The 26,784-nt window shown below is 50.5% G+C and overlaps 3 protein-coding genes across 7 annotated transcripts in view; 2 read left to right on the top strand and 1 right to left on the bottom strand.

The window, feature by feature from the left end:
- Positions 1–162: 162 nt before the first annotated feature.
- MRNIP (MRN complex interacting protein) lies at positions 163–4,102 on the top strand. 3 transcript variants are annotated; one of them, XM_076350261.1, is made up of 7 exons: positions 163–223; positions 304–363; positions 656–753; positions 1,960–2,029; positions 2,333–2,469; positions 2,740–2,827; positions 3,356–4,102. In XM_076350261.1, exons 1-7 carry the CDS (start codon positions 164–166, stop codon positions 3,959–3,961), a joined length of 1,119 nt encoding a protein of 372 aa, XP_076206376.1. In that variant the 5' UTR covers position 163; the 3' UTR covers positions 3,962–4,102. The 3 variants fall into 3 exon arrangements, with proteins under 3 accessions (XP_076206376.1, XP_076206375.1, XP_076206377.1); XM_076350260.1 differs by having other exon boundaries at positions 2,740–2,842; XM_076350262.1 differs by lacking the exons at positions 656–753; positions 1,960–2,029 and having other exon boundaries at positions 2,740–2,842.
- A 446-nt stretch (positions 4,103–4,548) lies between these two features.
- On the bottom strand, positions 4,549–9,230 carry SQSTM1 (sequestosome 1). 3 transcript variants are annotated; one of them, XM_076349691.1, is made up of 8 exons: positions 8,990–9,230; positions 8,691–8,786; positions 7,628–7,857; positions 7,351–7,507; positions 6,785–6,874; positions 6,006–6,250; positions 5,537–5,744; positions 4,549–4,858 (listed from the first exon to the last, which is right to left on the bottom strand). In XM_076349691.1, exons 1-8 carry the CDS (start codon positions 9,165–9,167, stop codon positions 4,701–4,703), a joined length of 1,362 nt encoding a protein of 453 aa, XP_076205806.1. In that variant the 5' UTR covers positions 9,168–9,230; the 3' UTR covers positions 4,549–4,700. The 3 variants fall into 3 exon arrangements, with proteins under 3 accessions (XP_076205806.1, XP_076205807.1, XP_076205808.1); XM_076349692.1 differs by having other exon boundaries at positions 6,785–6,871; XM_076349693.1 differs by lacking the exon at positions 6,785–6,874 and having other exon boundaries at positions 8,990–9,229.
- Positions 9,231–16,871: 7,641 nt separating this feature from the next.
- The window catches only part of MGAT4B (alpha-1,3-mannosyl-glycoprotein 4-beta-N-acetylglucosaminyltransferase B), a 52,549-nt gene continuing 42,636 nt past the window's right edge, over positions 16,872–26,784 (top strand). The window contains exon 1 of the mRNA XM_076349642.1: positions 16,872–17,013. Coding sequence (XP_076205757.1) covers positions 16,917–17,013 — 97 coding nt within the window. The 5' untranslated portion in view covers positions 16,872–16,916. The remainder of the gene's footprint in view (positions 17,014–26,784) is intronic.

Below are 26,784 nucleotides of genomic sequence, written 5' to 3'. Positions count from 1 at the left end.
CGATCGCTTACCGGCGCACGGCAGCGGGAGGAGAGGGGGGGAAAGGCGGGGAGGCGGGGGGAGGAGCTCGGCGGACTCGGGGGCAGAGCGGGAGGCTCGCTGGTAGCGGGGGTGTCACGTGGCCGGAAGGCGCGCGTTGCCATGGCGATGGGCGGGCGGCGGGATGGCGCAGCGGTTCTGGGCGCTGCGGTGCTGCTCCTGCCGCCTCTTCCAGGTGCAGCAGGTGAGTGCGGGCCGGGCCGGGCCGGGCCGGGCCGGGGAGCGGGCTGCGGGCCGGGACTGACCCCCTCTGCGCCCTCCTAGGCCAAGCGGAGCGGGAAGTGGAGCTGCAGCGTGTGCGGCCAGCGGCAGGCGGTGCAGAAGGTGAGGGGCCGGGGCGGCCTCGGCGGCGGGCCGGGGCCGGCTGGGGGGGGGGGAGGCCCGTGCGGTGGCAATGGGAAGCCCAGCGTGGTGGTGGATGGCCCTGTAGGGTGGCAGTAGGGAGCCCTGCACAGTGGGGAGCGCAGTGTGGCAGTTAGCCCTACCCAGGACATCACACGCTCAGCCGTATGTGCTAACTTTAGTTAGCACTTCCATATTACCTGCGGTGGAGCCTCACTTCGTGCTGTTTCCTTCTGGCTGCTCCCTGAGCCTTGTTTTTATTATTTTTTTGCAGGTTTACGGCCAGGGGTCTGGCCTGGACTGTAGGCACCATGTCCAGAAATTAAACTTGCTGCAGGGCGAGGCAGAGGAAGCAATTGGTTGGACATCTCGGTAGAGCGTTTAATCTTTATCCGCTTGTTTCCTTTGATGTGCTACCGTTGATGCACATCTTCACACATTGGGTGCCTGTTACCTAATATGAGCTCACAGGAGGGTTTTCTGTCCTGTTGTAAAGCCATGACATGTGCCAGTTTTGTTGTCACCACATAGGAACAAGCTATTTGTTGGGTGTAGTGTCTTGGCATGCTTCTTTTGACAAGGAATTTTTTTCAGATAAGTTTAGTTGATCAATAGTGTGTGTTAGTCAGGCTTTTACCCATTAAAATATATGCAGTAGGGTTTGGGTTTTTTCTTTTAAATTGGTCTTTCTTATTTACTGTTTGGTGAGCTGGCTGTGGAGGTGTCCATCTTACAGACTTGACAGTCAGTGCAGAGGTGCATCCTCAGAGAGAAAATATCCTCCACTCTAAGCTGTTGCTACCTAACTGTTGGCATTCAGGGGTTTCACACTGTGAATCTGTTGAGTAATCGCTGCTGCTGCTGTTGATAAAAAGACTTGTTTAGTGCAAACATTTGGGTGTAATTCCTGCTAGGCTGGAAAATCTGGATAGCACTTTCCTGTTTATTTCGTTCCTGAATCTGTTTAGAAATCGCCTAATCTTGAACTGGTCTTGAACTGGTCCAGCTTCCTTTTTACTCAAGGTTATTTTCAGAAATCAGTCAAAGCTAGTTAGATAACTTAGTTGTGTATATGCAGTGCTTCAGGGTTAAGCTTTGGGAAGAAAACTCATTGTTTGTTCACTTTATCAAAAAGGGTTGCTATTTCTATTCTCAAAACATTGTGAAATCCAAAACATTGTGAAATAACTTCCCTTTTTCCTTGGTTGCTTGGGATATAATTAGTGGGTTTAAGCTGTTGTCCCAAAAGACACGCTGTTATATCCCTAGTTATGATCAATTAGAATTTATCATTTCATGATTAGCGGCTTTAGATCAAACTTGCTACTCTATTTGTATAGAGAGAATGAGGACTACCCTCTAACTAGATTTTTTCAAGTATTTGGGCAATATATCTTGCAAATCCTGCATTTGACATCTGCTTTTCTATAGATCCTATTTTTCCTGACATGCTGCCTATCCGGTGTTCCTATCCATGCTTGCTATCCAATCCCTTGTGCTATGACTAGCTGATTTGAAAATTATAAATCGACAGACAGAAGTGTGGTCTAGAAACTCTAGTTTCAACCTCTATTTTAGGCGCATAGAAGAATCTGTAAATGACAACAAAAATATAGCAGCCCAACATGAAGACAGCTTGGTCCAGCAGGTAAGATACCTACAAAGCTGAGGTAAATACCAACCCATACTGACCTAGATGAATCAAAGTGAAATCAGTGATCCCTTTATATGGGTTCAGACAGCTGAAATAGTGTATATAATTGGAGAGGCTCCAGCAAAGAGAATGAGATGTATACAGAAACTCTGCTCCACTGGGATACTGAACCTGGGAACACGATACGGGAACGTGTCCTAAACGGACTTGTGATTTGAGACATTCAACACATACATAACAATGCCAAAAATGAGAACCCTGTATTTTGCTGTTTTCAGTAATTCTCCAATGTTGTAGGAGGAAAGGGCAGAAGTCAGTCGCTGGAGTAAATATCTGGACAAGGACAGTGAGTATCAGGAAGATGGGGAGGAGGAGGCAGGTACAGAAAGACAACAGTTCTGTTCCCGAAGGAAGAACACTGCGGAAGAACAAAGGTACAGAAAGAACTTTTTTTTTTTTTTTTTTGTAATTCCTGCCCCCAAGTGGTGACATTTGGTTTGCAGGTGTGGGAGGTAGCTCATTTCTGATAGCTGAACGAAGTACAGGTTGCAATGTACAACCTGACCTGAGCAGGGATTTGGTATCTGGGGGTAAATCTTCTCTTATTGCTAGAGCCATGCATTTTATGAGTATTTCTGGTGATTTGTGAAAAGAATTCACAGTGGAGCTAATCTGTCCTCTTTGTGAATGGTTTTCTTGGCCAGGAAACACCAGAAGAGCTTCCTCTCCAGTGAAGTTCAGGAGTATGCAGAAGAAAATGGAGTTTTCCAGCTTGCCTACCGAGCCAAAAAGGTTAAAACCTCTGAGGTATTTTAGTTGTAGAAGATGTTTCCTACCAGTAAACCAAAACAGTGTTCTCCTGACCTCTTTTGTGTCATCATAATTTTGAAGTTTTACGAGTCTCCATCTGCTCTTCTGTTTGAATGACTGGGGAGGAGAAGAAAATTGTGTCAGGAGTTTCTGTCTGAAAGGTTTTAGTCAGGCAAAAACAATGCCAACTTGTGTAAGCTGAGTGGTTGAGCCGGATTCCTCTATCAGCACAGTTGCAAACTATGCTGCTTTGCCTTACTGAACAGTGGCACCCATGTGGTATGCAGTTATTAAGGCTACTGTGATTACCTGCAGTGCCAGTGAAGTTGGCCTGAGTCTTCACAGCCCAGAGTTCATAGGTGCACCCAGTGCATCAGCCTCAGCTCTGCCTCAGGGAGCTGGTGAGAATTTGGGCGCATTTGAAGGACCTGAGTGCTCTTTCTTTGCCTGCTTCTGTGCAGCTTGGCTGTGCATGCTGGATTTATAACCATGCTCTCTTTCTTCTTACAGCGTAAGAAATGTTTAGTAGCAGTGCCTGATGAAGATGATGGAGATGCTGTTTGTGGAGACAGTATGGTTCCTGCTGTCTGTGAGTCCGTAGTGCCTGAGGAGAATACACAAACCCGAACTGCTTGTACCAAACCCTCAAAGTGGGAAAAATTTCTCTCATGTTCTGACAGCTATAGCAAAAACGCTGCCAGGGTCACCTTGTCACCACAGGAGGGCAGTGGAAGGTTGGGGCTACACAGCACCACTGCAGCAGATGGTGGTATGGCCAGTAGATGCTCAGAACAGGCTGGAAGAACTCTACCTCAAGGAACAGGTTTTGAATTTAAAAGGTGTGTTGCTAGCACTGAGCGGCTTGCCTCGAAACTGCCTGATACCACAGTGCCCAGCACCAGTTGCTCAGTTGAGGAGGATGTGTTGTTCAAAGAACCACAAAGCCAATCGATAAGGGCAGGATCTGTTGTCTTAGAGACCGCTGCAGGAAGGTGCTGTTTAAACAGCACAAGGAGGGCAAACACCCTTGTTAACTCTAACACTGGGCCAAAGGCTAGGGGTGTTTCTTGTGAACACCTCTTCTGCACCGGTGAGGAGTTTGATGATGATCTCTGAGAAGTTCAGGCATCTTTGGCATTGCTTTCTTGTTTGTATCTAGAATGCATTTGGCATGTTGAGTTCTGAGGCAAGATTTTGACCCGAAGATGGCTTCACTTTAAGCTGTACAGAACTGCACTATTAAAGTTGTTTACTTGCTCTGTGGCTGTGTTTGGGGGGGGGAAGGGTATGAGGGGGTGGAAGAGACTGTTGCAGTGGGCAAGTACTAGGGTTACACAGTGTTGTCTAGCAACCTAGAATGGAAGTAGGTCAGCTTGGGGGGTGATTCCTGGCCAGTGCAATTAAATTCTGTGATTAATTCCCCATTACAAACTACAGCTCTTTTCCCCTGTGCTCCCTCTTTGTTTAGATCTCCCATAGCAACCCTTTCTTCCAGAGCTGCAGAGCAGGCTTCAGAGCCAGCAAAGCATTTGATTTCTCTTCAGCAGTGTAGCCCTAAGGGGGTACACCAAGGTATGTGCAGAAAGGCAGGCCTACAGTCCTGGGCTGCCTCCCTTATACAGGGATGAAGTCACATACTCTTGGCCAAATCCTTCCACTCTTAACTAATACAGCTGTGATACTTAAACACTCACACAGACTCATCACAGGAAGTAGTATTTATTTTTCCTCCACTCTACAAGCACTTAGGAACATGAGACAAACCCTTAGCAGGAAGAAAGATGAACCACTGAGTAAGTTGTACTGCATTGTTTGCTTTCAGTTAGAAGGAAAGTGCTTTTTGTTACACAGACTACTACAAGTGAGGTGGCTGCTTGGAATACTGGATGGCATCTAGTGCTGCCCCAATGTCGCAGTTCTTTGTCTGCAGGAGTCGAGTGAGCCATCCACCCTCATCAGAGAAGCCCATAGAGAGCATCTGGGACAGAGATTCAATGAGACAAGGGTCTGCTTCTGTTAAGAGAAGAATAGTTTGAAGTTGAAACATTTCATGTCATCATTGGCAAACCAGCCAAGGCTTTAATACCACACAGTAGGTAGGGTTGGCACTAATCCTAGTAAACCTAGGATAGCTGGTTAAATGCCAGAAGACATGCTCTCCTTTGTCTCCCAGGAGGGCAGATGTTTGAGATAAGGTACATAACCAGCTAAGAAAACTGCTGAGTCAGACTCAGCTGGCCTTGCTGTAGGACTCGGTACTGTTGATCTCAGTTAAGTGGCCTGGCACACTGTTACTGGCTCCCACCAGAAAAATGCTGTCTTAGAGTCACAGATGTACTAGTCTGCATCCTGCATTAAAGGGCTCGCTTGGAGCCTATAGCGTACAGCCTATAGCCATAGCAAGGACATGATTTAGGATACCACCTTTTTTCATGTTGCTTGAATGGCATATTAGTCTAAGGTCAGAAGTCAACAATATTAAGACTTGCTGCCCACATTCAAGAGGAGAACCACCTGTCTCTAACAGGGTGCAAGAGCTGCCATACCTGCTAACAGATTTATGGAAAAGTTTAGCTGTAACTTATGTGACCTTGGTTTCTACCATCTCTAAAAGCAGGTCTGCTTATGTCAGGCAAGTTGGCAGTTCCCCAGTGAAAATCACTGTTATGAAACCTGCATACATTCTCATACCTGGTGGGAGGTGTGGGTAGAGTGCAGCTTCTCGCAGTCCTGTAGGCCCTGGTTGGGGAGGATCTTGAGATACATCCAGGGAGCTGGGACCCTCTGCCTCTGGCATTTGCAGAGACTGCAGTTCACCTGTGGAAGGATCCACTTCTTTGGAAGATAAGTGGGTCCAGTCCTCATCACCCCCTGATGAACTGCTGGACTCACTGTGTTCCTGAAAGGGAAAGAAAAAAGGTCCAGGCACTGCAGCACTTTCCAGGTAGGATGCATGCTCCTACTATCTGCCTTTAATATGCAGAGTTACATCCACAAGAAGTCCCACCACCTTCGCTGTAAACCTGTAAAGCAAAGGTGCTGTACATCATTTAATCTGCTGACATCTTAATATTCAATCCCACAATGCATGCTAAATGATTATCTTCCTTTCTAGTAAAGCCTCAGCAAGCATATTAAATTAGTGTCATAGTTCTTGTACCTGGGACTGGAAGCTGCCATCTTCCATTTGTGTGGGCACAGGATCGATCACCATGTCTTGTATCTGCTCTGCAACAGCATTTACTTCTGTAGCAGAATCGGTGCTATTCCAGTCTGGTTTGGTCTGAACATTCTCGTTAAGAGTACTGCTGCTTGACTCGGCACTGTTCTTCTCTTGATTGGGAGAAGCAGGAGTCACTTTGCTTCTCTGTCCTCCATGTTCCACATCAATATCAACTTCAATACCTAGAAATGCATTTGAGATGGAGAAAGTCTTCCAGAGATTTTTCCAAAGCACAGTCCTAGAAGAGCATGGATCAATCCTAGTCTAAATGCTGTAAGGTTTCTGTAATACTACAGTTTGCCATGTAACATATAGGAATTAAAATGCAAAGCATTTTCTAAACAAAGAATAATTAAGCACCAAATAGTCATCTTCCTCGAGATAGAGAAGCCATACATTTAGAGGGTCAGGGCAGAAGTTACCTATGTCCACATAAGCCAGGCAAAATCCTGAGTCACCACTGACTTAAAATTAGTGTTACAGTGGTGACATGTTAATGAAATCTTCTCTCATTTCCTTCCAAAAAGGAGGGCTCTGAAAAGGTACTGAGTGGATCTTCTAAGCCTAGGCATTATTAGTACCAGGAGTAAATTAAGTCTTCAAGGCTTAGTAGCATGAGGTAGTTCCAGTATCAGTCACAACAGCTGACTGCTGCTCCTGTTAAAAGGACCTTTAAGCCAGTCTCAGGGATTGGGATAACAAACTAAGTCACTTACCCAGGGGACTCAGAAAAGCTGCAACACTCTCCCCAACATTCTTTAAGAAGGTGACGTTGGGGTCCTGAGGCTGGCTGTTAGTAGAAGCTTCTAGAAAAACAATTTCTGTTAGCACACATAGAAGCTCAGAGGGAAAGAGCACCTACAGAGTGTATCCCCATGAGATCTTGGTGCTCGTTTCCTGTCACTCACATACACTGCACAACAAAGGCAGTATAGAGACAAAAACTAACTCTGAGCTACCTCTGGAACAGAAAACCAGTGGCATTAGCATTGTTAAGGCTCATTAGCCATGCTGAAAGGCAGATCTGGAATAGAGTAGGGACATGCTTGACCTAACAGCTTGGCTTGGTTTGGTTCCAGATAGTCTCTGCATCCTCATCTATTGCATGGGCCCAAGCATGCCTTAAAATAATCCGACTCTCTGCTGAAAGGTGCTAATTATATTTCAAGCAAACTAGATTAGTTCCTATGTCTATTTTTCCACCCAGATGCCACCCTGTGCTGCAGAACCTCAGCTGCTCCGGCTCCACCACCATGTTGTTTACCAGAGCATCTCCTCTTACCTTCTGCAGTGGGTGGACTGGAGGCTGCAGCACTGGCTTGGGCTTGTTGGGAGTTTTGGCATGGAGCTGCAGGGCCAGGATATCCCCAGCAGTGCATCCATGGGAAGGGTGGAACACCATGCCGCATTTTCCGGAGCCAGCGTCCTCGGGGAAGCCACTGTAAAGGGTAATGTTCATGTGACTCTGTTCGCACAGCCAGATTCGGAGTAACTGAAACTTATGACTTAAATTTGAGGAATAGCCCATTCATTAGTTCCCCTCCATAGATTTTGCTCACCTCAAATGGGTTTAGCAGTGGACTTTGAAACATCACCATGTTGTGCTCCTTGTGGATGCCTTTACCCTCACAGGTGCTGCACAGGTCATAGTCTGGACAGACAGTGCACTTGAACCTGGCACCCACCACCGGTCCTTCACAGCCATCACAGATCACATTGGGGTGCACCATGTCGCGGGGAGGCTCCTGGCTGCATTGCGAGCGATGTTCCCGCCTGCAATCCTTCTTCTCTATTAAGGAAAGGAAACTTTGCATCAAGAACAAGGTTACTATTTAAAGGCTGGAAATCAGGCAGAGGAGAAGGAAGCACAAACAGCCCTTGTCAGAGCAGTATTGACTTACTAGGTCAGTTTATTTTTACACTGGCTGCCAAACACAAGCTGCGGGCATGTAGGAGAACTTAAACCAAGTGTGAAGGGGTTTCGCAAAGATACCTGCTCCTCAAACTGAGCATGCCTTATCCGTAATGGTCTCCTGGCATGTTTATTTTAGATTAGTACTGCACTACCCCGTTCAGCTTCTCGTCCTACCTTCCTAAGCACTGCAAGAACAAAATGTTTCTGGAAGACGGAGTTAGGAAGGAATGCCAGGAGGCATAACAAATGAGAGCAGGTACAACAGCGCTGGCTTGTGTGACTCATTAGATGGACTGCAGATAAAGCTTTGCAGAAGGGACCAGGGAGCAACTATGCACTTAAGAATAAGCTGGAATTAAGGCTTCCTAACACATTGTTGTGAATATTAATATTAAAGATACCGGTGCTAATCTAGCGTTTCCAGGGAGACAGCATGACAACAGTGGCTCGCATTGGGCCAGCTGAGATGACAGGGCTAGGAGGAAACTTGTCATCTGTTTACCCCACCACAGCAGGGAGGATTCATATTCTGATGTATTACCCTGCCCTTTATTTAACCTCACCCCTGAAGGCTGCAGGTTACACCAGGCCCTTGAAGACAAGGGGAAGGGCCAGGGCTTGCTTCTCCCATTTTCGGAGGCCTGGCCACGAGCACACAGTGCAAAGCCAGAGACCTGCTACCGCCCTTTGGAGCTGTGCGGCGTTACCTTTGATGTAAACACGAAAGACACCGTCCTGCACGTAAGGCATTGCCATCTCCAGCTCCTCGTCGGTGGAAAAAGCAATCAGGTCACCGTCTTCATCTAGAAAGGGTAAAGCGCAGCATTAGGTACCTGGTCAGGTGTGACGGGAGGTGGCCTATGGCGGGGAGCCCGGGGGGCGGCAGGGACACCCCGGCCGCCGGGCAGCTCCGTGGCCCGAGGCCTTCCCACCCCCAGGGGCGCCGGTCTCGGGGCCTGGCCCGGCGCGGGGGCGGCCCGGCCCGCGGAGGAGCGTCCCCGCTCACCCTTGTAGTGCATGCGGAAGGCGGGCGGCGGCCCGGCCCGCAGCAACCCCTGGAAGAGCTCGGCGACGCGGTCGTGGATGGCCTGGTAGCGGGCGGGCGACGGCAGCGAGAAGCGGCGGATCTCGCGGGTCGCCTCCTCCTTGCCCAGCAGGTAGGCTTTCACCGTCAGCGCCGCCATGGCTGTGGCGCAGCAGGAATTGCCGTCGGGGGGCCGGGAGGACGGACCGGCAGCGGGCGGGCGGCGGGGCGGGAGCCGGCCGGTGCGCCGCCGCCTTATAGCGCCGCGGGGGCGGGGCCGCCCGCCCGGCAGCGCGCTCGCCCCGCCTCCCGGGTGACAGACCCCGCCCCGGGCGCCAGGCCACGCCCCCGGGCCCTAGGCTCCGCCTCCTGCGAACCAGGCTCCGGCCCCCCCCGGGTTGGGGCTCCCCCGGGGCCCGTCCGTTCCCAGCGCGGGGGGCAGGTTGCCGCGGCCATTTTCTCCAGCGCAAGGGGGTAAACGCTGACCGGCACGTTTCCTGCGGCCGGAGAAAAATGTCTGAATACTTGCAAAAGCCCGTGTTCGCTCTCTGCCCTGCTCACCCCCCCCATGAGCGATACCTGCGCCGGGGCTCGCATCCCCAGCCGCGGTCGGGGCAGTGCCGGGGAGCGCGGCGGCTTGGGGGCACAGGGCCGCGCCGCTCACAAAAGCGTCTGCGGTGCCTGGGCAGTGGGGAGCGAGCGCGGCGTCGGTGCCTTCTGGGCGGCCGCACGGCCTCTGAGACCCACCGGTGGGGAAAGACGACCGCGGGTCTGCTGTGGGCCGTGGGGCAGCCCTGGGCCAAACTGGTCCCCGTCTACTGCCTGGCAGCAGCCGCCAGCGTTAGCCAGGGCACGTGCTAACGCGGCACTCGGCCATCCCGGTCCTGCTTGTCGCCTCCATCTTCTGCATCGGGGCGAGCAAAGCCAACCCCGGGCAGCGTGATGGAGGTGGGGAGCCGTGAGCCTGCCCCGCTCCCGCCAGGGTGGCAGTACCCATCGGAGGGGTTTGCACGCTCGGCGTGGCGGGGGTAAACAACTCTGCGGCTAATGCTCTTCCCTGAACCCGGTGTTTTGGAAGGGGGGGCTAAAAATAAAGGTACTAGTATAAACACAACTGACATTAAGGAGGATGTTCTGGCGGCTTTCCAAGTTGGTTGGCAGCGGTATTTTTTTGCAGATCAGATACAGTTGACGGGCCTCTTAATCTGGCCACAGGAGAGTCCAGCTGGCAGAACACACCGTCTGTGCCGTCCAAGTGTAATTAAATAAAGATGGATCAATGATTATTAGGTTCCTCGGTGGTGTTAATTTCCTCTCACCCAAGGGCCTGACCACTCTGACTCTCAGTGACATATTTCTTGGTTTAAGATAATAAAAACGTAGGAGAAACTGTGTCATGATTTATCATCTTCTGCAATCAAGAGGAGGATAAGTTTTAATTTCCATCATGGGGAGGTAGTTTATTTCTTGACCTAAAGTATGTATGTTAAAACACTTGGCCTTCCATATAGATAAATTTTTGGCATATGTGTGGCAATTTTGAAATCACAACACTTTTCTGGAAAACAGTATTTACAGTGGAAAGGGTTGCCCTTTTTAACTTAAAAAGTTGACTAGGAATTTCAATATCTAGGTATGACATGGCCAATATTCCACCGTGAAAATGATGCTGCACAGGGAATGATTCACCAGGTTTTACAGCACGAGATATCGAAAGGTTTGGGCACGCAGCAAAGGCGTATTGCACTCGCCTTCCCTTTTGCCTCTTTGCTGTGTGTATCCTTATTTCTGCAAATGTTGGTGAAAGTTGCTGACTGGACATCATTGGATTATTTTTTTTCTCCATAAAATCAGAAGAGGGACTGGCGGTAGCAGGGCATGCAGCACAGGGGACACTGCCGATGTTGAATCTGCCTTGCCAAGCAGCACCTCCAGCATGTCCATCTCGTGTCCTATTTCTGAGGTCCCCGACGGCCACTTTCGGTCTTATTTATAGAGCCAGAGACTTGTATTTTGGGACCCAGTCCCAGCACATTCATTCCTTAGGCACCGAGTTGCTGCCATCCCAGACAGGACCAATTCCTTATTCCCCTCTCTGTCACTCTGCCTGGGTGTTTGAGGCACAGTGGGTTGTCCTCAAGTTGCTGGGTCTTTTCGAGCCAGTCGTGTCTCCAGATTAATTGATGCATTTATAATTATCAGGCAATGCACCAAATTAAACCCAGAAATCTAAGTTTTCCTCTGTGTGACCTTTAATCCAGTTGGCAAATACGGAAGGGGCCAAAAGCCAGAGGGAATTTCCCTTCTCCTGGTGGGGCAAGCTGAGTCACGCTCAGCTTTCTGGTCGTGACATCATGCACTTCTACAAAACATAACGAAAACAAGGCTTTCACGAGCCTGCTGTTAGCTTAGCTCACCGATCACCGGACAGGGGTGACTCAGTGACTTGTCTCCTCCTTCTCCTCGAGGTCGGGGATTTCCTCCCGGCGAGCCCTTCTCCGGCACAGACCTCGGACCTCGCTCTCCCGGCGTTTCCTATTGCCCCCAGCCCTGGGATGTGTCTCCGAGCGGTTTCTCAGCCCCCTGGAGAGGCCGTGTGAGAAGCTGTGCTGTATTCCCACGTATATTAACTTGAGATGTTTTTCCCGCTGTTTGCTGGAGGGTCTGGGTTTTGGCATTCTCAGCGTGAAGCACCGGCTGCGTGAATGTTTTCTTACGGTTCTTTAGGAATCCCATAGCATCACAGCACCCCCTGCCCAAAAAGTGGTTTGTCAGCCCTAGCTTCTGAGCAGCCAGCTTCACAGAAGGATACAGCAAAGGAACAGCAAAGGGGATGGGAAAAAAAGCTGTTCAAGTTTAAAATTTCAAGGTTACAGCGGAAAGGCTCAAAAAGGAGCAATTAGCATCCCTGCAGTGCTCTGCTTTCTCTCTACACCCACTTTCTGCTGGGAAGTGTTTAAAAATATTTGGTGAGATTCTTGCTCTGAGGCCACGCTCACCAGAAATGCTCCTGATGTCTAAACTTTTAATGTTCACAGTAAAGCCCTGGCAGGATGAAGGGAGGGGAGGGTGTCCGTCTTTTCCTTGCTTGCAAACCACAACAGAGGCTGATGATGATTTACCAGAGGGAATTCTTCCCCAAATCATCTCTCCAGCCTGAGGCCCCCATCACTGTCCCGGCACTCCCAGAGGGCTGCCGTTTGGTGGGGACGGGAAGGTTTGGCCCCCGTGCACCCCCCGGCTCTGGCAGGAAGGTGTGCGGTGATGGAGGGGCGGCGCAGGGCTGCAGCGGGCAGGCGCTCGCTGGGCTGGACTGGGTGCCACGGTCCACACGATACCACACGGTCCTTCCAGAGGCTTCTGGAGAGGTGCAGGATCCTCTGGACACATCGGGTCAGATGCTGGTGACTCAGCCCGGTCCCGTGACGGCTTCCCTCCTCCTCCAGCCCAGCAAAAATGCTGTTCGCCGCCTCCGAAGCAGAAACCCTCCTTCCTGAACAGCGCCGGCAGAAGGGAAAGCCGAGCGGCTTTTTTTTGCTGTCTCATTTTTGAGGGTGAGTTTTCCAGAAGGGTAGCTCTGCCACGTCAGGTGTTTACACAGGCTCAGCACCGTTTCTCATTGGTGTGACATGAAACTTTTAAGGGCAGAAAACTCTGGGACGGTTTTTTCCCTGAGACAGAGGAGCAGATAGGGAAAACGGGTGGACAGCAGGCTATGGGTGTCGTGCAAATCCGTAAGGATTTCGTGTTGCCACGAACTTTTTGCAACCTACACGGATTGCTTGGGGTGAGTGTTGCTTTGAGAACCGGACTTGTAGCTTTTGCCCTGAATTAAAGCATCAACGTGTCAACACGTCGAGGGGGAGCACCCTGTTGTGATATTCATCTCTCGTGGCTAAGGAGCATTTGGAGACTTCTGTACTGCAGTGAAACAAACCTTGGTGATGTTTGAACACAGAGAGCTATAAAACACATAGGAAATTAAGTTACTTTATTTTATGAGAAAATAGCAAGTGCTCTTTGCTTAAAGCAGTGCAGGAAGGACCGAGGCTGACCTGCTAGCAGATGGGCCAGCGTCAAATGCCAGAGCCAAGCTCTTTAAAGAGCTTGATAAAATCAGCTATAAATCTGGGTTACATTTTTTATCTAGACCTAATAACTGTTTTCTCTTTCTAATTTTTGTAATGGCCTCAGGACCTGTGGATTGCTATCGGGAGTGCTTTCGGTGGAAGGCCCTAGTTTCTGCAGCATGCTCAGTATTGCCAACATCAACTGTTCAAAGATCATGAGATCCCCTTAAAAACCATCTTCTCTCTGTTTTATTTGCTGTTGGGGTTTTGAGTCTCTGCAGTTCGTATTTTAAACTTTGGTCTGCAAAAGGACCAAGCCTCAAAACTTGCTTTTTAAAAAGAGAATAAAAGCCAAAATTGGGGTAGGAGGGAGCGAGTTCAAGAATAAAAGTGAACTTTGCAGGTCTGATATAAAAATCACAAGTGCTGACAATTTTGCTTCGTCCCTCTTTTTTTTCCAAGAGAGACGAAGGTTTTCGTCATGCGAGGGTGGTATAAGCTCATTCATTTCTTCAGACTTTTATGAAGACAAAGTATAACAGCAGAAATTAGATTAAGCTTTATCCTTGGGAGTCTAATTAATTGTCTTGGAGAAATTATTAATGTTATTCTGTGCTCTTCCGCTGCAGACACACCACATATCCCGAGCAGTAGGAGCGTTTTGCACATCTGAAAATAAACACCCAGCACCTAATGCGCTAAAACACGCGATGTTATTTCTCTAAACTCTTTAACAGCAGTAGGATTTCACACGCCTTTCCCACAAGCAGCTCTTACGTGTCTGCCACCTCTGGAGGGTTTTTGCCATCAGTTCCTGTGAACCCTCTGTTGGCTCCTGGGTTTAACACGTAGGTTTAAGGCAAGAAAGCAAGCAGGCTGGGTGGGACAGATCTTCTGGAGCTTGTTTTCTTTGCTCTGATAGTGGAAATGCTATTGCTGGTGTGGTTGAGGCTTTACCTGCAGCCGAGGAGCGAGTTACGGGTGGGTGTGCTGGGTTGGGGATCTGAGCCTGGGGACGTGGCTGCTCTCTCTGCTATCCACGTCCAGTCAAGCGCTCAAGGGCTGGACTGCTCTGAGACACGGGACGTGCTGCTGGCTTACGTTCTGCAGGTGACGGTCGCTCGGGCAATGCCTTGCAAAATCCAGGTGAGGAAGCACAGATCCAGCCTCCCTCGGTTTTTTTCAATATTCCCGAGAGCAATGTTCGGTGCATTTCCCTACTCGGGGATGTGCCCGGTGTGAGCAACAGTCTGTGCTGGGGCCCCGCAGCTCCTCACTGGCTTCTGGCAGCGGAGGCAGAAACTTTCACTGCCATCCAAAGGGCTCCCTCTGCCGATTTCCTTCCCGGATTTTCTAATCACCGGGAGAGGCCATTTCAAGATTCGAAAAATGTGGTTTATTTTATAAACTAGAGAAGAGTCTAAGGACACAGGCAGGGACAAGACCATCTCATGCAGAAATGGGCGATCTGTGCTTTTCCTCATACACGTTTATGGCTTTCAATGAGGCACGTGCATCGCCCAGAGCACCTTGAGGCAGCCCCTGCACCCACACCTCCTGGGTGCTGAGCTCCCTTCACCCCTCGCCTTTCCAGAAGGAAACGGAATGGAGGCTTGAGGACCCGTTTGCCGGATTTCCCGGTTTCAGAAGGATTCCCGCGTCGGCTGGAGCGCTGCCTGGAAGAGATGTGCCTGCGGAGCCCGGCTGGCTCCCAGCGCATCCCTGCCTGCCGCCTGGGCCGGTTCCGAGGCTGCGGCCGAGCATCGCCGAGCACCTGCGTCGCCGCTCCTGCTGCCGGCACTGGCACGCGCTTTGCTTTACGTTACTCTCTAATTGATCCAAACATTTCGAACAACAGACTTTGATCGCTGGAAGCCAGTCCCACAATATTTACACATCTGAGAAATATTTACTTACTGAAAGAGGTCCGGGGAATGGAAGATGACAACTTTCGCCGGAGGAGTTGTGTACCCACATATGGGGCACACGAGTTGCCGCCTCCTGTTTGACCCCACGAACAACCACAGAAGCAAGTCCGGGTGATGGAGGCATGTGAACTCAGCATTTCGAACCCGACCTCGCTGCACAGCTCCTCCTGGCCTCTAATGAAATAAAGCCGGACCCATTAACAGAAGAAAACACAAGCAAAATAATTTTAAAACCTGATTTCTTCTGTCCTTCATCCGGGCAAGCAGCTTGAAGCCGTAACCCCGGAATGCCAGGTCCTTTGGAAGAGTGATGATGTCCTTCGGAGGCAGCAGCTTCCGTTTGCAATATTCATCTGGCACCGATTTTCTCTCAATAAACATTAGATGCTGTTTCCTTAACCGAGATGAAAAGCTTCTGCGGGAATGGCAGCAAATATGCACTGCACGGCTACGGGGGCTACTGCCCCCCGACCTCGTCCTGCACGCCCCCCTCCCCCCCCCCCGGCTGTGCACCCCCCCTGTACGTAGGGCCGTGGGGACACCCCCGTGCGTAGGGGCTGAGCACACGCTTCTGTCCATAGGCACCCGTGCACGCCCCGGGTGTTGAGAGCCATTTCCACACAGCCCGGTGCATGGAGATGCAAACACATGGGTCCACGCACACACCCCGTGCCAGGGCCCATGCGCACCCCCCCACGCCCAGAGGTGCGCGCTCCCCATGCATATATACGGGTGCATGCGCCCACGCCCACACAGGCATATGGACCCAGGCGCGTGCACGCACGTGCACACACAGAGACATATGGATGCAGGCATGTGCATGCGCGCGTGCACACACATGCATAGACCCGTGCAGGCACCCATAGATGTATAGGGGTGATCTATACATTCTTTGTATGGACATGTGCATGTGCACAAGTATGCATGTACACATCCATACGGATCAGCCAAGCACATAGGTATGTTCATTCATATATGTAACCCATGAACGTGCACCCGTACACACACGTACACACATGTACACACACGCGTACACACACATGTACACACACATACACACACGTACACACATGTTCACACACGTCCACACAAGTCTACACAAACACGTTCACACACACGTACACACACATGTGTACACACACATGTCTACACACATGTACACACACACACACACACATGTACACACAGGTCTACACACACACGTCCACACACATTCACACACGTGTACACACATGTACACACACACGTACACACGTGTACACACACGTCCACACACGTCCACACACATGTACACACATGTACACACACATACACAGACGTACACACATGTGTACACACATACACACACGTACGCACACATGTGTACACACACATGCACACACCTGTACACACACACATGTGTACACACGTACACACACATGTACACACACGTCTACACACATACACACACGTACACACACACGCACACGTACACACACACACACATACACACACCTGTACACACACCTGTACACACACACGTACACACACACCTGTGCACACACACACACACGTACACGCTCTCTCCCCCCCTCTCTCTCTCATAACCCCCGCCCCGCTGCCCGCGGCGGCCCCGCAGTCGCCCGCACGGGGGCGCCCTCCGCCCGCTGCCGCCCCGCCCCTTGGCCCCGCCCCCTTAGCAACGCCCCCTTGGCCCCGCCCCGCCCCGCCCGCCCGCCCGCCCGGCGCGGCCCGGCCCGGCGCGGCGCGGCCCGGCGCGGGCGCTGCATGCGGGCGGGCGGGCGGTGCGCCCCGCTCCGCCCCGCTCCGCCCCGCTCCGCTCCGGTCAGCTCCGCGCTCGCCGCGGCCCCCGGGGCCGCCGAGGCCGCGCCGCGCCCGGGACATGCGGCCGCCCCCGCCGGCGAGGAGGCGATGAGGCTCCGCAGCGGCACGGCGCTCACGCTGCTGCTCGGCTGCCTGTGCGCCCTGCTCTCGCTGTCCTGGTACGGCGCCTTCGGCGGGCACAAAGGTAAGGGGGCTCGGCTGCCTCCGCCGGGGGAGCCTGGGGCCCGGCCGCGGCCCCGCCGCCGGGGCTTGAGGCTGGGAGGGCTCCGGGAGTCGGGCCCGGCTGGACCCCGGGGTCCCGGTGGGATCCGGAGCCGGGGGGAACCTGCGGGCCCCGGGGGATCCCGACCGGCAGGATCCTGCTGGAGCCTCTGGGATCCGGACCCGGCGGGGTCCTGGGCGCCCCAGCCCTCGCGGTACCCCCCAGCCCCCGCGGGACGGCGACCCGTGAGACCCCCGGTGCGGGCGTGCCCGTGCCCGGCAGGGCGGGAGGTGCCAGGTCCGGGGGTCCCTGCTCGTCCCCGGGGCGCGCTGCGGCCTGGGGCGCCCGCGGAGAGTCGGGGGGCTGTGGGGAGGCGGGCGGGCTGTCGTCTGGGTCGGGGTGCGCTGGGCTTCGCTTCGGCGGTGCACTTCTTTGCACCCCCACGTTTATGGCGCAAACCTTCGCGGGCGATGGGAACCACACGGGTTAAATCCTCGTGGGGAGGTGGTGATGCCAGAAATCGGGGGAACCCCTGGGCTGGGGGGTCTCAGGGCAGGCTGGAGGTGAGGGGAAATCTGAGCAGCCCTGCCCTCCCCGCGCCACACACGGCTCTTGCGGCTCGATGCTGAATCCGTAACTTAAACGCATGTGGGACGGGTGCGAGGGCTGCCGGCTTCAGCTCTTAAATATCGGTGGTTTCGCACCGAGTAGGAGGCTGCAAAGCAGGGGTGCAGGGCCCCGTCCCGTCGAGGCTGCGGGGGAATCCCGTGCGGTTATCGCAGAGATGCTCACCGCTGGTTTTTCCTGACTACATAATAGTTGCTTTTCCCCATCCTGTTGCTCACTAAAGCAGCACACCGGATTTATCCTGGCCTGGAGGACAATTCTGGTAGTCGCTTCTGAATTGTGTATCCGTCTCGTGTATGGGTGTGCAACCTCTCACGCCTGTGCTAGTCACTCAGCTCTTCCAGTTCCTGCTATTTTAGAGGCCGTTAAAGGCGGGCGGTCTGGCTGTCCAGCCCTTGACCCTCTCTTCCCACTTGCTCTATAAGCATCTCTCCCCGCTACAGGTGAGAAGCAGCTTTTGCTGAGCGTAAGACGTGACTTGATGGCTTTGCAATCCCGCGGCACACCATGTGCAACCACAAGGTGCAGCTTGCGCGTGGTGCAAGGCCGGCATCGGGGCTGGGGCCTCTGGGGACAGGGGAGGTTATTTTGTCTCTGATGGGCAGGATGACACCAGCCCATGTAGGTGCCTGTCCAGCCCATCCCCTTCCCTGGCGGCAGGGCAGGAGCGCCTGGGATGTGTCATCTTCTCCTGGCAGCTGCGGGCATCTGACGGGCGGCTGCTTGGGCTTCTCTGCCTCATTCATCAGCTGAAGGGCTCTCCTGTTGTGCTGCTAATGTGGTTTAAATCCCACCAGAGCCGCCTCCCTGCAGAGGGGCAGGGTGGCAGCCGTTTGTAACGCGGGGGTACCGCTGGTGGATTGGTTAGCTTCTGCTGCTGAGAATTTTTAACTGGGCAAAATGTTTGCACAACCAGGTGTTGTTGTGTGCGCTTTCAGCCAGAAATGCTAGACTGTGGTAAGTCGTGCGGGGGCACAGGAGCACTCTGAGAGCTGCTTTCTTGTGGTTACCGCTGAGCAGTTGCTTTGCTTGTAGCTCCCTCCCATAAATGAAGTAAAACCAGCGTGCGGTGCTGCACGGGCTCCGAGCAGTCACTCCTGTTTTCTGAAGCAGGGTGGCCAACCCCACTAGGTAGTCTGTGCCGTCTGGACTGTGTCGTCCTTTGACTCACTTTTATTTTTTAACAAGTAGCTTTTCCCCATTGCTCATTCAAGTGCCAAAATAATGACCTTGGGTACCACTGTCCCCGTCCTTGGTAGGACCCTCCCTGGGATACGCGTTTTCCTCTGACAGCAACAGATTGTCACTTGCAAACAGCAATCACTACAAGAGGTCACAAATAACACGGGTCAGGCTGTGTCAGCACCGCAGGTTTCCGGCTATTATGGTCATTTACGTATTAGGCCGTTATTCAGTACAGAGCTGGAGAAGACCTTGAGAGGTCATTCAGTCCATCTCCTGCCCCTACGCAGGATCGGTGATAACCAACCCCTTCCTGACAGATGTTTATCGTATTCACTCTTAAAAACCTCCAATGACAGAGATGCCTAAGCTCCCCAGACAATCTGTTTGACATTCAGCAGCCCTGCCATTAGATTTTTCTTACGATCTGAACAGAAATGTCTTTTCCTTCAGTTTGGTTTCATGAGTGCTCTTCTTTTTCCATTTATTGGGCACAGGCAGAAAAGTTCCTTACTTCTTTGCAGGAGCCTGTTAGATATTTGGAAGTTGCTACTGTGTTTCCCCTTAGTCCCTGCTAATATAGATTAAACCACGCTGGTTCCTTTGATCATTCTTTTTAGGTCATGTATTCTTGGTCTGCAGTTGTTCTTGTTACTGTCTTCTGGACCATCATCCTTCGTGAAGAGTGATGCTTAACCTGCGATACAGGACTGAAGTCGCTGCCTTATTTTTGCTCAGAAGAATAAGGGATTGCTTCAGGTCTTTTACATACAATGATCCTGTTTATACATCCCAGTGTGTTTGCTTTTTACTTTTGCCACAGATGACTTGTGTTTAATTTTTTTTATCCCATTGACCCTTCAGCCATTCTTCTCCAGAACTTTTCCTGCTTTTCATTCCTCATCTTGTATTTGCCTGGTTAATTATTCTTACCAAATTGCATTACCTCATGCTTGTCCTTGTTGAACTGCATCCTTTTTTTTTTCAGACTGCTTCTTCTAAAGTGTCAGGATTGTTTTGAATTCTGATCTTGTCCTCCCGCGTGCTTGCAGTCCCTCTCAGCTTGGTGTAGCCTTCAAAGGCAATCAGCATGTTTTCTCTGCCATTGGCTGAGTTGTGGATGAAAACACGGAGCGGTATCAGATCTGGGATGGGTTCTCCTGGAAGCCACTTTGGTAAGGTCCTCCCAGCCTGTGCTCAAAGAGCAATGACCGGTTCACCGGTGGTCTTCTCAGCAGTGGTGTGCCCACCTTCAGGTGGCTCAGTCCAGCCCCTGCATCCCTAGCTGTGTTATGGGGATGTCCCATGAGACACTATCAGAGGTCTCTCTGAAATCTTTGTTTCTTCTCCCCTTCCTACAAGTCCTGCTGCAGAAAGAAGTATGATAGATTTGATGTGATTTGTTCTTGATAAACAGAGGTTAGCTCTTGCTCAAGTTCTCCTCATCTTCTAAGCACTTCAACTGAAGTTAAGCTGTTTATTCTATAGTTTCCTGCATCCTCCTTATCCCCATCCCCTTATTTTTCAAAGGCAGGCTTTGTGTTTGCCAGTCCTCTGTAACATCAGCCATCCCCCATGAGTGGCTGGAGACAATTCCCAGTGATCCTGAGCTGCTCATGTCGTTGAGTTCTGGGGAAAGCTGGCGAGGTGTCTGTGTTGCCTCTGATGGGGAATAAAATTATATTAAAACACATGTAAAGCATTGCAGAGCCCGCTTGTCTTCCCGCTCTGTGTTGGGAGGACAAAACAATTAGTCGAAAGAAAATAAACCAGGTCAAACCAGCTCTAGAGCTGCTTTTCTGTGACCGGTGCAGGGTTTGTTTACCCGCTAATGGTGTTTTGCCGTGCTGTGGTTATTAGTTAAGTTTCGACCTCGTGGTCTGCAAAAACAGATGCTGCCTCTTTCCAATTATAAACGAGGTTTGAAATAGTCTGCTGGAGTAGGAAGAGAAGGGCAGCCTCAAATAGCACAACCAGTCACCCAAGCGGCTGACGTCCAGCATCACGGGGTGGTTCGGAGGTGGACCACATGCTGTGCACCGTGGTGGTGGGTGTCTTGGCCAAGGTTTAATATTCTCTCTTTGCTGATTTTAGGTTTAAGTACGGTTTAACTTTCAAAAACCAACAGCTGCCTTGGAAGAAGCTCTTCTGTAACCTGCTGTAGGGTTTAACTGTGGAGGGCGACCTGCAGTCGGAGGATCAATCCTTTGGGAAGGCACGGGCAGGCTCGGGCATTAGCGTGCCCAACGTGGGGATTACAGGGGGTGTTTTACTGAGGGCTCAGTAAAACCAAGAAGCTTTCGTGACTTTAGATTAGTTACAGGTGCAGATGGGACGAAGGTGAACAATTTAACCTACGTGCAATTCAATTGTTGTGGTTTTTTTCTTTCCAATGATGAAAACTGTTCAGTTCTCATCCATAATGTTTGTTCTCATCTTGAGTGACCGACCAGCCATGCACCGTCCTTCCAGCCCTTCTCTTTGCCCCTTGCAGCCTACCCCAGAGCCATAAATGCTGCAGGATATTTGGTTTTTAAGTGTTTTTGGTTTGGGTTTTTTTTTTAATTGAATAGGAAATTCTAAACCTTGTGTGACCTTTTAGGAGACTCCCGACATGCTGCCCCTTGCAAGTGCTGCGTTTTGAGGTTGGGACTGCACCTCCAGGGTATGGCTGTGTAACTCAGGGTGGGCTCTGTACCCATGCTGCCTGTGCAGGCTTCCCCCAGCAGGTTTTTCCCCCTTCAAATTTTAATGATTTATAGTTACCCAGTACCAGCCAGCTCCAGGTTTCCATTGTAAAACCACAACTGCAGGCACCTCCATACCTGTAGATTTGCCTGCGAAGTGGGGTTGCTCTTTGCATAGTGGCTTCACATCCCTCAGATCAGTTTCGGTTGTGCGGTATTTTGGATGCTCATCCCGTGGGAACTGTTCTTCCCGTGGGCGTTGTGAAAGTGCTTCAGAATAGATGTGCACAGCTCCTTGAAGGACTCGCCACTCGCATCCCGGGTGGGTGTCTCGGTGCAGGTCTGAGCGCAGGGTCTCTCCCTTGATTTGTGAACGTGGTGGGGAGCAGGGTGCTGGGGTGTTGGTGATCGTGGGGCACCGGCTGCAGCCTGGCCGTTGCTCCGGTGCCTGTTGCAGCGGGTTAGGCTCAGGCAGCATCTCCATAAAGCAATGCTACTTGTTTGGTGCCACGCGTGGTGGGATGCTCCACTCACTCGGGGTGTCCTTTGTGGGAAGCAGACTTTGTCCCGGAGGGACATTCCTCTGAGTGTGTTTACAAAGTCTTCTTATATAATGCATAAAAGCCGTGAACGCTAATCCACTCTAGAAGCAGCAGAGTCAAAGCTTGTGATACTGCTAAATACGAGCCATATCTTGCAGCATGCGGGGGTTCCCGCTGCTTTTTCATTTCTATTACCTGCACCGGCTTGACTTCAGTTTTTTCTAGTTTCTTTGAAGTCTTGGGCACAGGCTGCAGCCAGACGGGTGCGAGTGAAAGCCCTGGTCTGAGCTGGGATCATTTCACTGCAACCCTTGGAAGCATTTACCAGGAGGAGAGACGCCAGCAGCAGACCCAGCATGTGTTTCTGATGGCTGAGAAGGTGCAGGCGGGGACCTGGTTGAGGAACCGTATAGTTTAGAAATCTGTCATTAAAATGCATGGCAAATAAAGAGATGTGCAGGAGCATTTCTGAGAGCCTTTACTTAGCCTGTGTGGTGCTCAGCAGACATTGTGTGGAATTGGTGGCTGGAATGCAGCAGTGTTTGCAAAATTATCCTGCGTATGATTTGACCAAATTCATCCCAAGAGCGAGGGACACCATGCAGTCTGTTGATATGCATTTATCAAAATAAATCTTTCATTGTCTGGAGTCACCTGTATTTCTGTTTTTATTTCTTTGCAGTTTTTATTAGGTCTTTAAATGGGGCTCTTGACCTGTACCACGCGTGCCCTTGTCCGTGTCCCATTGCTGCTCCAACAATAAGAGCTGCAGTTCTGTGATGGAGTTGAAGGTACTGGAAGTGGAAGAGGGCTTTCTCCGAACCGGGACAGTGTTCCCCAGCGTAGGGGACTTGGATTCGGGTCCTTGCTATGCCGTATCCCTCCCAGTCTTGGGAAAGTCAGTCGGCTGGTTTCATGCCTCAGTTCCCATCTGCTCTCTGGGGACAGTGACTTCTCTTGTCACAGGGGTTTGGAGGACACAGCCGCGCTTCTGTGACAGCAGGGTCTGTGTCAGTGTGTAGGAGAGGAGCAGGCAGAGGAGGTTGACACACATACACCCAATTACATCAAGTACTTCTCTTGGTTTACTTCTGTTACAGAACAAAACCCTCTCTCATTTGTGATTCCCTTTGATTCATCTAAAACAAATCATTGATTTGTGCTTATATCCTGAATGTTCATTGATTATTCACTTAGTGTTTAATGTAAAACACATCTATAGCTGGCTAGTTTAAGTGAAGCTGCCAGTCATCTCTAGAAAGCTCTGAAGCCTGCTAAGTGATGGAGAAATTGCTTTAGCGATAGATTGGGCAAGGCTGCTAGCAGGCTCCTGTGGGTAGGCTTGGGTTATCCGTGGTTCTCCCTGTTCACAGAACCCAACCAGTCACCAAAGTACCCATTTCTCAGTTCATGGTGTAAAGAAACACGAACCAATATCTGTCCTGGGGTGCCTGGCTCGGCACGGGCATCCACAGCCACCCGTCGCTTTGCAGGAAACCTTTGCAGAGGTGGGGCTGAGCCACCTGCCTAAAAGCATTTGGAGATGAAGCTTTATGTTTCACGTGAAGATTTTCCATATCATTATCGTGCCAATTCTAATGCTGACGTTTTGTTTTTCACGAGACAAAGCCCAAGAGGTCGGCGGGGCTCGGTGGGTGAAGAGGGCTGTCGCGGCGGCAGAAGTCACTGGTCTAATTAAAGGATTATGGAAACTATTAAAATAAACAAAGGGCTTCAGTGGGGGCTGGCAGGTTAACGCTGTTAGGAGGAGAGGCTTTTCGGGGAGTGCTGATCAAGCATCTGCTTAACAGCTTCCTGATTCGGGGAGAGGATGGTAGTCTTTGATGGAGGGAAATGCATTTTTTCCGCCTTTTTTATTTGAATTGAAGTGTAGGGGGCTTTTTATTCAGCGATGCCCTTCTTGGGTTTGTTTTTGAGCTCACATCAGGCTTGTCTTGCAAAGCAAGAAAATCTGGGAGGGGCAGATTTCTGTTTTAAATCATCTCTTTCTGTGTTAATTGTGGCACTGGCCGTTCCTCATTCTGTTTTTGTCCCGGTGTCAAGTCACATTGAGTCTCCAGGATCCGTGCATTAGCATGGATGTGTCCCTGATGCGCAGAGACGGCTCCGTAACTCCATCTTCCCTCCTGCCTGCCCCTGCCTTGGAATGACTCCCCTAATATTTAAATATTCCTGTCCTCTTGTGCTACATATAGGATAAATACTTACCTAAAGGTTAATCTGTATTTTGAAGTGACTAGACACATTTGTGCCAGATGTTTTCATTTCTGCTTATATTAAAGTGGACAGCAGTAGCATTAAAATGGAAATTGCTAGGCTTTAAAGAAGCTTCTGTACAAAAATTAATCTCTGCCTGTCTTTTATTTTCACTATGAGTTTTGTTGAGTTGCAGTGTCCATTTACTTGTAACTATAATTGTTGCACTGGGCGTTTAGGACTTGCTGGTAGTGGGATGGATGCTGAACTGGGGGAAGAGCACGGCGTTGGCTTGTGTCAGTGCTGCTACCTGGTCCACACCTATTCCTCAGTGAGTTGTTAGACCATCCTGATCACATGTTTGAGACTGCCTTAGAGCATATAGGTTTTTCTTCTCTCCCTGTGGTGGTAAGAGCTTTCTGGAAATAAGGTTTAAGCTGGAGACTCTTTTTTGTCACTCGCTACTTGTACGTATGCTGCAATAAATCCTCTATTTAGGGATTTAGGAGCAGATATTTTAGGAGCAGTATTGTCACTGCTCTAAGGAATTTCATGGCTTAGATAGGAGGCCTGTGGTACCAAAAAAGTTGTGTAGCCTTCAAAAGCCCTTGTAAATAATCAGAGAAACTTCCAATACTGAGATATGAGCTACTTAAGATACGTGTAATAGCACTGTGTGTTTGTATAGCCTGTTCTAGTGAAAGCATAGTGGCAACACTAGCCCTGCCAGTACCAAGAACTTCATACAGAAGAAGCTGGAGAAGTTTTCTGAGTGAGGACTAAATTGCTGTATTCCTCCCCAAAAGACGGGCGCTTAGGGGAGTGGAGCTGCTGTGCGGTGTCCCCATGGCGTGTCCCCGTGCTGGATGTGAAGAGCAAGAACAATATTTGATTGTTACCTGGTGGATGGATGGACCTGGACGGTGTTGGACTCTCTCAGGCTCAACCACTGCCACAGACAAGTACCTGTCAAATGAATTATTCAGTTAATGCTGGTGAAAGCGGTGTGGTGGTCTCCCCTCCCTCCTCTCTGCACCCAGACTGTGATCTTTTGCTTTTATTTGATCTTGCCTTTCGTGTTTTAACTATTCCTTTTTCGTGCCATCTCTCATTGCACTCTCTCCAGAGCTGGCTTTGATATCTTTTCTCTTTGTCTTCCATTTCCCCCAGTTTCCTCCCTTCCTTCTTCCTTTGATGTTGCAGAAAATGACCAGGATGGACGTCTTTCGACACGTCTCTCCCTCTCTTAATCTTGTCCAGTTCAAGTTACCCACCATTTGAAGAACTTCACCAGATGCTCACCTAATAGTGTGGCTTCGTTAACTCCAAGCAATGATTTTGGGTAGAAGCTGGTAAAGGTTGGGCTGCCCGGGGAGGAGGTGGTGCTGGTCCTTGCACCGGGTGTCTGGGGTCCCCAGAGTGATGGCGAGGCAGGGCGCAGCCCCCCAGGACGAACCCTCCCGGTTCCAGGGTGGGGACGTGCCATGGGGATGCTCGCACAGGCATCACGTGTGGGTGGCTGGCGCTGCCAGGCGGCGAGAGCTCATCCCGCACCTCGTGGATGGAGCTTAAACTAAGTTGAAGGCAAAGCAAGAATCGTATTTAAAAGCAGATTAATTTGCTGACTTTGGGGAGCGAGAGGTATTTAGAAAAAAAATTGGAAATGCAAATTCTAGCTGAGCACAAACTTCGTCATTTGATGGCTGAAATTCTCTGCTTTGTTGTGCCAGTGAAGCTGCATGAAACGTGTTTTTTCCCCGAGCTAAAGAGCTGACCTGGGTGGGGGAGGTAAGTACCCAGAATGGTGGATGAGCATAATTAGGACATGGATTGTGGGTTGGCTCCGTATAGATCAGTTTGTGTGTTGTTAATGTCTGGTTCCGCCCTGTCTGTCTGTTTTATTAGATTAATTTATTACTTTCTGAAAGTGCCTCTCCAGTGAGCTAAAATATCTATTTACTGGAAGTATTTGGTTACCATGAAAAAGCGTATTTGGCTTGTGTTTGGCAAATATTAACTACTTTCTTCTGTTTCTTTTGCAATTTAATTGTCTATTTATCTTGGGTATTGATTGCTGAAGGCCTTGGTAATGATTTGCTGATTTTGGAAATAATGATTTTAAAGGCTCGGATTACTTTTGTAATATTAATCATTACCTTGGTGTGCTTGCCTCAAAGGATGGGATCTCTCCGACGGCTCCAGTTGCAATGTGGACATTTACTGTCTAAAACTATGCCTCTGTTTTAAAATAACAAAATCGTTACTGGCGTTTTGTTCCTGAAACTAAGCAGATATTTGCAGAGACGCGAACCTGGCAGTCGCAATTAGCTCACAAATTTGCTGTTCCTGTTGGCAGGAGGGGTGGCCAGATTCTGGAGTCAAATAAAAAGATAATTTTATTTACTTTCTGCTGTTTCACTCTTCCCAAATTAATTTCATGCCGTATTGGTCTCAGCTCTGGTGCAGGGTTGGTGGGGAAATGGGCTGCCCCTCTCCGG

Source organism: Aptenodytes patagonicus, chromosome 12 (assembly GCF_965638725.1).
Source record: "Aptenodytes patagonicus chromosome 12, bAptPat1.pri.cur, whole genome shotgun sequence".
Lineage (NCBI taxonomy): Eukaryota > Metazoa > Chordata > Aves > Sphenisciformes > Spheniscidae > Aptenodytes > Aptenodytes patagonicus.
The sequence above is the reverse complement of the archived record's forward strand: the minus strand, read 5'-3'. Positions and strand labels throughout refer to the sequence as shown.

Bases quoted from the DNA above. Each gene is read 5' to 3' on its own strand.
- MRNIP (XM_076350260.1), top strand. From the start codon at position 164: ATGGCGCAGCGGTTCTGGGCGCTGCGGTGCTGCTCCTGCCGCCTCTTC. The intron at 2,030-2,332 runs GTAAGATACCTA...CCAATGTTGTAG, and splicing joins AAGACAGCTTGGTCCAGCAG to GAGGAAAGGGCAGAAGTCAG. The intron at 2,470-2,739 runs GTACAGAAAGAA...TTTCTTGGCCAG, and splicing joins AACACTGCGGAAGAACAAAG to GAAACACCAGAAGAGCTTCC.
- SQSTM1 (XM_076349691.1), bottom strand. From the start codon at position 9,167: ATGGCGGCGCTGACGGTGAAAGCCTACCTGCTGGGCAAGGAGGAGGCG. The intron at 7,508-7,627 runs GTGAGCAAAATC...TACCCTTTACAG, and splicing joins CACTGCTAAACCCATTTGAG to TGGCTTCCCCGAGGACGCTG. The intron at 6,875-7,350 runs GTAAGAGGAGAT...TTGTTTTTCTAG, and splicing joins CAGTCCACCCACTGCAGAAG to AAGCTTCTACTAACAGCCAG.